Source organism: Pogoniulus pusillus, chromosome 14 (assembly GCF_015220805.1).
Source record: "Pogoniulus pusillus isolate bPogPus1 chromosome 14, bPogPus1.pri, whole genome shotgun sequence".
Taxonomy (NCBI): domain Eukaryota; kingdom Metazoa; phylum Chordata; class Aves; order Piciformes; family Lybiidae; genus Pogoniulus; species Pogoniulus pusillus.
In genome coordinates, this window is record NC_087277.1 from 31,476,277 (window position 1) to 31,488,765 (window position 12,489).

General features: G+C 47.4%; 1 protein-coding gene across 4 annotated transcripts in view; it reads left to right on the top strand.

The window, feature by feature from the left end:
• The window catches only part of ZFHX4 (zinc finger homeobox 4), a 191,555-nt gene that overhangs the window by 156,487 nt on the left and 22,579 nt on the right, over positions 1-12,489 (top strand). For all 4 annotated transcript variants that reach the window (XM_064154759.1, XM_064154762.1, XM_064154760.1 and 1 more), the window contains exon 5: positions 5,254-5,370. In XM_064154759.1, coding sequence (XP_064010829.1) covers positions 5,254-5,370 — 117 coding nt within the window. The remainder of the gene's footprint in view (positions 1-5,253; positions 5,371-12,489) is intronic.

Consider the following 12,489-nt stretch of genomic DNA (forward strand, 5'->3'; position numbering starts at 1 on the left):
CTGGGGTACACCTGTCCTGAACACCTCGGGGTACCTCTGATTCAGCTATTTATTGACCACATTGAGGAACAAACCTTAAGAAGTTTTTCTGAAGTCTCTCTCCCATCTCACATTTATTTACTACTTCAGCCAATTTACTCTTTGCCCATCCATCTGGCCCTAAGCCACAAACACTTGCTTGATCTCACCTTCTCTCTCACAACCACAATTTCTCATCCACAATGAGTGGATCAGCTTTATTTAGGAAATTACTTGCCATTGAGAAAGGGCAAGAGGGATATCACCACCACCTCCACTAAAAACAAACCTAGGTCCAGAATAGGAACTCCTGGCTGCTGATTGATGTATTGGTGATCCAAAATGCCCCAGAACAATACTTGCAAATCATGTTCTTAAATAAACTTGAAGACAGATTCCCAGTGCTGCTCATCAGTAGGGACATCAGCTTCTGCTCTGGGATGCAGGGACAGGCGGCTGGCACAGTGCATTTCACGGAGGGGAGAGAAGATTGCTTCATGTCCTGTTTCTAACCCTGCAGGACTGTAGTTCAAAAAATACCCTTTGGTTCTCTGTAGCTTCCCTTGCCTGTGGTGGATTTGTCCCTTTGCATCTCAGTGGCTTAGCCTTTTCTAACCTGTACATGAAGCTTAAAGAGGGCAGATTTAGACTGGAGATTAGGAAGAAATTCTTGCCAGTGAGGGTGGTGAGACACTGGAACAGGCTGTGGATGCTCCCTCCCTGGAGGTGTTCAAGGCCAGGTTGGATGAGGCCTTGAGCATCTGGGCTGGTGGGAGGTGCCCCTGCCCATGGCCGGGGCTTAGAACTGGATGAGCTTTACGGTGTCTTCCAACCCAACCTATTCTATGAATCTGTGAACATTCATCTAATCTGCTGTTCTGCCTTGGCTGAGGCCTGGATTTCACAACTGAAATCATCACACATCTTGACTTAAGTGGGCTGGGGAAGATCGTGAGGGTCTTCCTTCCCAGTATAGGTATTGAATTGGGACCCAAGTGTGTAGCTGAACGACTTAAAGTCTCTGATGTCGACTATCAGCTGTGATTAACATTACCCCTTAAGTGCCACTTTTGCCTTTCCCCTTATTTTACAGTTCTGGTGCAGACTGCTAACCTCATTTTTGTGTTTTAATTCTCAGCCAGTGGTAAGAAAAAAGGCTGATAATAACTAAACTCAGGAGATCTAACATCAAAATAAATTTTCAACATTTGGACAAAATAAACCCAGGTGTGAATAAAATATCATATTGCAAATGGAAGGGTTGTTAAAGCCATTGAAGTGCATTTGAATCTGGTGTTCTCTTCATGTCCAAAGCTGATATTTGTGCATGGATATAGGCAGGGCTCTTGTAAATTTAAAGCAGAGCACTGGAAGTTGCTCTGGAATCTGTGGCACCATCACACTGCACTTTATCGATATGTAGTAATCCACAACTGTATCTCTGAGCAGGCACCAACACATCTGAGTGCTGTGTCCAGTTTTGGGCTCCTCAATTCAAGAGAGATGTTGAGGTGCTGGAAGGTGTTGAGAGAAGGGCAGCAAGGCTGGGGGGGGTCCTGGAGCACAGCCCTGTGAGGAGAGGCTGAGGGAGCTGGGGGGGTGCAGCCTGCAGAAGAGGAGGCTCAGGGCAGACCTCATTGCTGTCTACAACTACCTGCAGGGAGGCTGTAGCCAGGTGGGGTTGGGCTCTGCTGCCAGGCAAGCAGCAACAGAAGAAGGGGACACAGCCTCAAGCTGTGCCAGGGGAGGTCTAGGCTGGATGTGAGGAGGAAGTTGCTGGCAGAGAGTGATTGGCATTGGAATGGGCTGCCCAGGGAGGTGGTGGAGTGGCCATGGCTGGAGGTGTTGCAGCCAAGCCTGAATGAGGCACTTAGTGCCATGGTCTGGTTGCTTGGCCAGGGCTGGGTGCTAGGTTGGGCTGGATGAGCTTGGAGCTCTCTTCCAGCCTACTCGATTCTATGATTTGTACAGCCAACTCGTATCCTTCTTGGGTACCACATGGAGCCAGAAGGGAAATGCTGGTAAAAAGAGACGTTGGCAGCATCTTGGCATAGGTGTGCAGGGCCTTTGGTAGCAGGCTTTGTTCCGTGTCCTCCATACCTGTTCGGAGGAATGGTCTTCAGGAACGTTTTGCAGTTTTCCTAAGCACTTGTAGGTGAGAGCTGCTGCTGCGCTTCCGTCCGTGTCTTTGATGTACGTGCTGGCCGGGTGAGTCCTCGCAGCTTCTCTGTGATGCTGAAGGAGAAGAGGAGAAGTTGTATTATCATTACTGTCTCTGAAATTTATTTCTGAAGTGAATGCCACACATATTTCTGAAATGAATGCCAAATGTGTTGTGTAGGAGCGAGTGCCATTGCAAGCTGAGGCAGGCAATTTATACCGTGCATAATAATGATATTAATTTTTATGGTGTGTATAAGTTACATTTTGATTAGTTTTTTGCATGATTAAAAATTTGCAAAGCCTTTATGGCCCCCAGGAGCCTACCTGTAATAAACAGCTCTCACCTTCCACACCATAAAGCGGGCCTGCAGTACTTGAACATTAGAGCTAATTGCCTTGCTACATCAAAGGGAGCTCCACGAGGCCGAGCAGAACCAGAGGCGGGGGCGCTGGGGAGCGGGGGGGCAGTTCCCCCTCCGGAGCTTATGTGTTTGTGGCTCGGCGGAGCCCTGTAAAGTGACGGCCTTAGAACTGCTGTTTGCGATTAAGTCGATGGGGAAAGTCTATCCCGCGATCGCTGCCTGCTGCTGACACAGAGCCTTTGTTCGCATTCAGATTTCTCCAACTGCTGCCAGGGTCAGGCTGAGGTCAGACACCAGGATGATGTATAGGAGAACATGTCTGGGAATTTCTCTCACACTTAAAACACATACCAGGAAAAACCAGGAGAGCACTCTGCAAAAATCGTCTGATGAGACCCAGATGATACTGTAGCTTTCCTTTTAGTACCTTCATAATTTTCTTTCTCTTAGCCTGACACGCACGCTATGTTTTATTAATGTGTGCCACGATAGCCCTTACGATTTTATGTCCCCTCAAGATAAGGACACTCGGTAGCACTTTGACACTTCATTTTCCAGCCCAGGGGGATTGGGCCAGTAAATCTAGCAAAAGAAGCCAGGCGGCCGTTCCCAAGGATGAGCGGAGAAGGGCTGGCCGCGGGCTCGGCGGGGCCGCGGGGCCTGACCCCGGCTGCGCGCCTGCCGTGCGCGCCCGGCGCTGCTGGGCCCGCGCAGGGCCCGCTCAGAGGCGCCCGGCGCCCCCCGGCGCGCCCCCGCTGCCGCCCGCGGCCGCCACGCCGCCAGCTTTGATTAGCCAGCGGCGCGGGGGGCAGCGCCGGGGCAGCGCCGGGGGCGAGGCCATTCTGATGGAAATGCTCCGCTGCTTCGGGTTTTATGTGCCATCGTTTTTAACGGAGAGAGCCCCTGGCATTGTCCCCAAAACGGACACACATGCTGAGTGCTGACCCATTGTGTGCGCATGGCCCTGCAAAACGCATTGATCCCTGCCTGAGATTTCACTTCGTTCTTTTTTTTTCCCCTCCTGGTTTCCAAAAGTGGAGCTGTGTTGTTTGTTTTGCCTTGCCTGTGGGGTTTTGTTGGTTTGGTTTGTTTTTTTCTCTTCCAACGTACAAAAGGTTCGGTAGGGAGTTGAGGCTGGACCGGGTTCACCACCAGGGGCCCAGGGGTGCCCGCCTGGGCATTGCGGCTGCAGCGCATGGCTGGCGAGGAAGACACCGGGCAGCAATTTTTTTGTGCTCAGCTGCTGCGTATGACAGAGGATATTTCATTCTGCTGTCAGAACGGTATTAATAAAACATGGGGTGCGAAGAGGGCCACTATTTCCCCTTTCAATCACTATAGCATTTACAATGAAAATTTTATGCAGTGTGTAATTTTCAGTTAATGCTTGACACTTAAAACGTCGGGAGCTGCGTTTTGTGCGGCTCCTGAAGGGTTAATTGTATCATGTTCCCCGCATAAAAGCTCTGCTTATCGAAAGTGAATAGAGGAGTGTATGCAAATGTGTGTCTGTGACCTTTTGCCTTTCCAGGGTTAATTTATATGGTCATTAAAGATTTTATGAAATCGAGCAGCCCGGCGCTTCGAATCCCATTTTACCTTCGCCTCCTTAATTTATGCAATTCCTACCTGAGCTGGGAGGTAGCCGCTGTTACTTGTGCGTGTGCCGCAGCCAGCGCGGCGTGCCGTGCCGTGCCGTGCGGAGGGGGCTGCCGGCCTGGTTATCTGGCGTTGCTCAGATGGCTAAAAATTCATTAAAATGTGACATCAGCACAGTGAGAGACAAACGATCGCAGGATGCAAAGGGAACAGTAGGGCCTTTCACGGATTAGTGCTGCTCGGCCCCGCCATAGAAGCGAACTGCATAAACAGATTAATCCACCAGTAGCAGCATAGCTAAGATTTACTGAATAATTAAATGGGCTTGAGTTACTGTGACGATTTCCATAGAATCTAGCTGGTGCGAACCGCAGAGCGAGGTGCGGAGCGGAGCGCCGCGGCGGCCCCGCAGCCCTGCGCCGAGTGGCAGCCTTCATCCCGAGTGGCTCCCCCTGGAGATAGAACTGGAGACTTCTCCGGCAAAGCCAGAGGTTTATATTTAATGCAGGACCTAATGCCTAATACTTACTTACTGCAATTAGCAGGATACTGCTGCACTAATAGGATTTATATTGCAGTCACCCCCTGCTCCTTTTTTATTTTTTTTCACCCCACCCTTTTTTTTCTTTTTTGGCTCCAAGGTACATTTTTCACAGGTGCTTGCTTTTGTTCCTCTGCGTGTGTTCTTGTATCCTAACACCAATCACTCCTACCCCAAGAGTATGAAATGACAGGCTTTAAATCTGTCACGCTGGTGCGAAGCGAGCGCTCTGATAAAGACGTGGTCACAATTGCTGTGTGGGTTTGGAAGTATTGCAAATTATTTGTAATTAACGTCCAACCTCTCTCAAGTGCTGCTCTTTCCCTCTTCTTCCACCCCCCTCGAGGGCTGCTCTTTCCCTCTTCTTCCACCCCCCTCGAGGGCTGCTCTTTCCCTCTTCTTCCACCCCCTCGAGTGCTGCTCTTTCTCTCTTCTTCCATCCGCACCCCCCCTTCCCCATCTTTTGCCACCCTCTGTTAGTGCTGCTCTTACTACAGGACGTAATTTTTAACTGCAGTTAAGTGGTCACCAAGTTTCTGTTCTAAGCTCTTTTTCTGTGTTTATCCACAGACGAACAAGGTGAAGATACAGAAGGGTCTGCTAAAAGTACATCAGTGCCTGTGGCTGACGATAAAGACTCAAGTGAGAGAGACAATAGCGAAGGCAAAAAATCTAGTAAAGACTCTGGTAAGATGCTGGAATTTTCATTCCCCCCCCATCTTTTTCTCTTTTTAAACTTATGAAACGCTCTTTCGTTTGGAACTGTCTGGACATTCCCACTACTATTCAGTGCATGTGCATTTTGCATGTGATTTCTATCAGTAGCCTCCCATTGACCTATTTTTAATCATAACCATCTGACAGGATAGATGCGGATAAGTTGAAGAATATTACAGGACGGCCAGTGAGATTATTTTTTAATCAAATCAGTTTGTGTGCTTGTAATTTTTTAAGCGCCTTTCATTAATCTTAGCTGTACTTGTGATTCCTCTGATGGCATATTAATTTTTCATAAGCATAGGATTAGGTACCACTTGATTTTTTTTCCTTCAATCAGGTTTTGCCCCCCTTTTAACCCAAAGAATGCGAGGAGGGATTTTTTGGGTTTGTTTTGTTTTGATTATTTTGTTGCTCTCGCTCCTCTGATCAGTCACTTCCAAGAATCTCTTCTCTTCCTGGGCACTGAGGCATTTTGAGAAAAAACCCAAAATGAAACAAAACAAAAAACCCCAACCCAACAAAATCCAGTGGAAAAAAAGTTTACAGATGATTCAGCCTAAGAAAGAGGAAATATCATTGAAAACGGATTATGGGTTGGGTAATTTTGATCTCCTGGAATAGACAGAGCCCAGTAATGAAAGCTACTGTCTTTGAAAACAAAACCCCTATTTCATGACATTTACTTGTGCACAAACAAACCTAGGGCCAGCATCTGGTGTAGATACCCAAGGCTTTTTCTGTGTTTGATTTGGCAAATATGTGACTTCATCCATGCTTTTTATGTATGAGATGGAAATCTATGGTCACAATGAATATTACATCGGCTACCGGTGCCGCACGCTATACCTAGTTACATTATGTTGGATTCACTGAAGCAGAAGAAGTGCTGAAACAGGTTGAAGCCTATTAGTTTCAGGTAGTCATATATCTTTTCCTTGTCTGCCAATGACAGCAGCATACAAAGGAGGACATATTCCCCCTTAAAGACATATAGGTGTAGAGAAAAGATCATTTTCTGTATGAGTTTCTTTACACCCAAACGCCCCCATACTGTAATTTGCTCTTTATGTATTAAACGTTCGGATTTATTGCCCCCCAGAATGTTATAGATTGCCCTTTCTATGCTGAATCAATTCAGAAGACCGAGGTAAAGATTAAAGCTTCCTCTGAGTTTGCTTGTTGATGTGCTAAGGTCAGTACCCGTCACAGTACAGAACCTCAGCTGCTCCTCCATTGCTTTATTTCTTGTGATCAAGAGAGTGCAGAAAGGCTGATGATGACAAGGATGACGTTGGGCAAGAAGCTGTATTGTGGTTTACAATACCTACCTGCCTTGGCTGGCTCCCTGACTGGCTAAAATCCATCTACAGTGCCGTGAAGTCATGCTCCCAGGTCAGCACAGGGCCTCCATCAGGGGCTGTCCTGGACACTCACCAGGAGAGGAGTGGCAGCCACCTACAGCCTGCTTTCCTTGCTGTGCTCTCTGCCTAAGGGCTGCGAGGAAACCACTTCAGGGAGTTTTGAGCCCTCTCTTTTCCTTAGCCAGGTCCATCCGTGGTTGTTCAAGAAAGTTATTAAAGCCCCAGAAATTAAAAAAAAAAATTTAAAAAAAAGGAAAGAAAGAGCAAAAGAGATGGAATCTAGAAAAAAGTACTGAAGGGGGATTCTCAAAATTCCATCAGGATTAGCTGCTCACAAGGGCCAGGTTTAATTAGGACAAACCTATATCCAGATGCCTACTGGGTGCCCTACAAAAAAACCCCAGCATAATTGTTCTGCATTCCCATGCCAGCAATTACACAAATAATGGTGCAGTAAGATCCATATGAAAACAAGGGCTGAAATACATGATTGCTTTTGTGCTTGGCACAGAGAAGAGTTTGCACTGTAAAACCCTACATCTTGGAGCAACTTTTGTGTTCTTCCTCCAAATTACTCTGCGCCTGTAAGGCTGGGGCCATCATCTTAATTTTCTCTCAGCTGACGAGTATTTCTAATGACTGCAGAGCTGCTTGTGTATAATTGAATGTTAATTTGGACTCGCTCATGGATTGAGCCTCGCCAGTCTTGCCAAAGAAATCTCAGGAAAACCAATAAATTAATCACAATCCTAACAAGTTAGACAGGAGAGCAGTGTGACCCCTCTTTAGCATAGAATCTATTAGAGGGGAAAGGATTAACATGTATTTAGTAGCAGTGTGTTTGTGTAAGCTGTTGTGCTGTGCTGCTCACCTTATCTCCAGGAGTGGAGCTTTCAGCAGGAGCCGTGGCAGTCTGCAGGTTGTGTTTGTTGAATATTCATCGGGAAGAGCAAAGCCCCACTAATGCTTCATTTATATTGTCACTTAAATCTAGTGCCGCTTTAGATTAATTATAATCCAAATTACAGCTCTATGCAGTGCAAGAATTAATATGGAATTTATCCAGATTAATACATTTGCATTGAAAATGTAATATGTCTCTGCCATGGCTAAGGGGAGCACTTTTTAATAAGGTAGTAAACATGAAGAAGGATGGAAATTAACCTTCATTATTGCAATGAAAATTATCCTTTCATTCTGCTCTAATTAGGAAGAATACTCTCCCAGTAATTACAGTTTTAGAATGATTTTGAGGCTGGAAAGCATCATCTGATGTGTCAGAAGTCTGAAATGATGCAATCTTTATCAAATGCATGGATTCAGAAAGAAGAAAACAGTATTTCTGCCACAGCTTTCCCAGGACTTTTTACTCCCCAGCCTATCTATCTCGTGAACTTTGTCCCTCTCCTCAGTCACACACAGTATTAGTTTGATTTTGGGGTGATGACATCAGTGAATCATGATGTCATTTTTATATCAGCAAGCTCAACACAGGCTAAAGAATCCTGTGACTGACAGTCTGTCCATAGCACTGACTTGAAACTCAGCTGTGCTTTTGAGCTAAATGCATTCAATTACATTTTTCCTCTAAAAACAGGGCAGTGTATCTTATAATACAAACTTAAGTACACTTTTGTCTCACAGTCAGGAAAAAAAAATCCAACCAAGGATGTGTCTCGAGGATTAAAAGTGCCTATTTGAATCATGAATAACAACTCAGGCTTTCCCTGCAGCTACCTAGGAAGGCTAATATGCCAGTGGAACACCTAGCTATGCCAACAGTGCCACACAGTGTGCTCAGAGCCATCATATTTCCTCTCCTCTCTCCCTCCTCCTTCAGTATGCTCCCTCTAAGACCACCACTTTGTTCGGTCTCTCTACAGGAAACTCCTTAAAACAGTCAGTTCAACATAGAAAGCAGACCATTGACAGAGCAAGACGAGGCCCTGAGTTGTCATGGCTGGAGCACTGTGCAAGGAGCTGATCTCCTTTGGCTTTGGCATGTGTGCTGTGAATCACAGAACCACAGAATGCCAGGGGCTGGAAAGGACCTCGGGAAGCTCATCCAGTCCAATCCTCCTGCCAGAGCAGGATCACCTAGAGCAGATGACACAGGAACACAGCCAGGCAGGTCTTGAACATCTCCAGAGAGGGAGACTGCACAGGCCCCCTGGGCAGTCTGTTCCAGGGTTCTGTCACCCTCACAGGGAAAACATTCTCCCTCATTTTTCCGTGGAACTTCTATGACTCAACTTCCACCATTGCCTCTTGTCCTGTTACTGGGCATCACTCAGCTTCAGCCTCTTGGCACTCACCCTGCACATCTTTATAACCATGAGTGAGGTCCTCTGCTCCAAGCTGCAGAGTCCCACCTCCCTGTTTTAGGAGAGCTCAGGCCTCATCTTCCTCTGTGCTGGAGAGAAGAATCAACCCCTCTCTTGTTTTTTTTTGTCCTTGGTTACTTTATTATGGGCCAGATTTAACTTCAGTAATAGTGCTTGAGGTGGAATTGAATCCAGAGCAAGGCCAACAAGAAACCCAAACAAGCCTCTGTGAATGTTGACAGTTTATATAAATGTCATGGTAAACACAGTAAAATGCTGTGCTTTGTTATGCATTCATTGACCCCAGCACAGTGCTTTATAACTCTGGGCTTTTATTGTATTAACCACAAAAGAAAATTCCCCCTCCTTGCCCCCTCCTTGTTTTTATGGAAACAAGAACTATGTGTTTCATGATCATTATAGGCCCTTTGAAGCAACCGAGTTATTCCATCCTCTGCTGGAAGATGATGTGTGATATTAACCTTGTGTGTGCCCAGGGTGCTCTCCAAGCTCCATTTCACTAGCAGACAAACACCACAGCCCCAAAACTGCATTTTCACAAGCGAATTTTGCATCAGAATTTGTACAGAATTTCTGTATCAACCTGTTGAGAATGGCCTGGCAGGACAAAGGGAGGAGAAGGTGAAATTGGTTTAGTTTGGGTTTTCAGAGTCAGCTTTCTGAATAGCAGTGTCTGTTTTACAGCAGCTGTGCTTCTAGCCCCTTTGTCTTTAAAAAGAGACATTTTAAAAGCCACACAGGATAAAGGTAAGAAACAGTAGCCAACTGTTAGACATTTTTGACAGCTGGAAATGAAGAGAGGTTAATCATTTGAACCCATCCTTCTAAAACCCGAGAAGCAGCCTTTCTGTGTTAATGGAGAGCGTCACTTCTTTACTTCCCATAACACTCACAGTTAAGACATTTGAATAATCCTGGTGTATTGCCCAGTAAATAGAGAGAGTCCTGTTCAGTGTCTTTATCGATGATCTGGAGCAGGAGATTGAGTCCAGCATCAGTGAGTTTGCAGACGACACCAAGCTAGGAGCAGCTGTGGAGCTGCTGGAGGGTAGGAGAGCCCTGCAGGGGGACCTGGCCAGGCAGATTCCATGATTCTGTGACTTTGTGCATTATTTGGTATTGCAAGGCCAACATCAAAGAGCAGCAAACTAAGAGTCACAGAATCCCAGAAACAGGCGGGTTGGCCAAGCCCCTCAGGATCACCGAGTCCAACCCATGTCCCTACTCTACAAGGCTCACTCTAAACCATATCCCCAAAGCACCACATCCAAATGAGTTTTAAACACAGCCAGGGTTGGTGACTCCACCACCTTCCTGGGCAGCACATTCCAGTGCCTGACCGCAAGTTTCCTAATGCCCAGTCTAAACCTACCCAGTCACAGCCTGGACAGTTCTACAGGTCGATACCCAAACCCCTCATCCTGCCCTAACAAACAGCTGCAAATGGAATCCCCCAGGGATGCTTTCTGTAGGATGGTTCTTTTTAACCCCATATTTATGACTTACACAGTAACAGTGACTTCCCCACACTTGGTTCTTCACTCCTCAGTTACCAGTGATTTCTTACAGTGTAATTTAGAAGCAGCATTTTTGCATGGTCTTGCTCAATTTAAAGTTTATTCCTGACACATTTCCCCACTTGTGATATCCAGCTTGCTGGCATCTCTTTAATACCTGATTCCTGGATTCACTTTTGGGCCTCTCACTCCAAGAAAGACATTGAGAGGATGGAGCATGTCTGGAGAACAGGGCTAAGGAAGATCAGCTGAGGGAGCTGAGGGTGTACAGTGTGGAGAAGAGGAGGCTGAGAAGAGCCCTCATTGCTCTCCACAGCTCCCTGAAAGGAGGTTGGAGCCAGGTGGGGATTGGCTCTTCTCCCTAGCATCAGGTGATAGGAGGAGAAGAAATAGCCTGAAATTGTGCCAGTGGAGTTTTAGATTGGAGAGGAGGAAAAATTTCTGTCAGGGATTGGAACAAGTTGCCCAGGGAGGTGGTAGAGTCCCCAGCCCTGGAGGAGTTCAAGAAATAAGTGGCTATGGCAGTTGGGGACGTGGTTTATTAGCCATGGTGGTGCTGGGCTGAAGGCTGGAATCCATGCTCTTAGAGGGCTTTTCCAATCAAAATGATTCTGTGATTCTAGGAACAAGACACTTTCTGGAGGCCCACTTGAGTTTTACACTCTTAGGACCTGATCGTGGAGACCTTGCTTGGATTGCTCAGGCTGTGCTGTGCCAGTGAGCTGAGTGACTAGTGATGCTTAAAGGAAAGATTTAGCTGGTGCAATCCCCTAAGGACCTCTTTAATTGCTCCCCTCGGTTTATGGCCCTGCAAGACTCCCTGGCCTAACATAGAATCAAGCAGGCTGGAAGAGAGCTCCAAGCTCAGCCAGTCCAACCTAGCACCCAGCCCTGGCCAAGCAACCAGACAATGGCACTAAGTGCCTCATTCAGGCTTGGCTGCAACACCTCCAGCCATGGCCACTCCACCACCTCCCTGGGCAGCCCATTCCAATGCCAATCACTCTCTCTGCCAGCAACTTCCTCCTCACATCCAGCCTAGAAGATCTGCCCTGGCACAGCTTGAGACTGTGTCCCCTTGCTCTGTTGCTGCTTGCCTGGCAGCAGAGCCCAACCCCACCTGGGTACAGCCTCCTTGCAGGGAGCTGCAGACAGCAATGAGCTCTGCTCTGAGCCTCCTCTGCTGCAGGCTGCACCCCCCCAGCTCCCTCAGCCTCTCCTCACAGGGCTGTGCTCCAGGCCCCTCCCCAGCCTTGCTGCCCTTCTCTGGACACCTTCCAGCACCTCAACATCTCTCTTGAATTGAGGAGCCCAGAACTGGACACAGAACTCAAGATGTGGCCTTAGCAGTGCTGAGCACAGGGACAGAAGAACCTCCCTTGTTCTGCTGCCCACACTGCTCCTGAGCCAGCCCAGGATGCCATTGGCTCTGCTGCCCACCTAGGCACACTGCTGCCTCATCTTCAGCTCCTCTCTACCAGCACCCCCAGCTCCCTCTCTGCCTGGCTGCTCTCAGCCACTCTGGCCCCAGCCTGTAGCGCTGCTTGGGGTTGCTGTGGCCAAAGTGCAGAACCCTGCCCTTGGCCTTGTTCAGTCTCATCCCCTTGGCCTCTGCCCACCCATCCAGCCTGGCCAGGTCCCTCTGCAAGGCTCTCCTACCTTCCAACAGCTCCACAGCTGCTCCTAGCTTGGTGTCATCTACAAACTTACTGCTGCTGGACTCAATCCCCTGGTCCAGATCATCGATAAAGATACTGAACAGGACTGGGCCCAGGAGTGATCCTTGTGGATCTATATGGAAGGATTTTAAAAAACCCTAAAACAATAATAATGATGATGATGATGATGGTGACGATGATAATA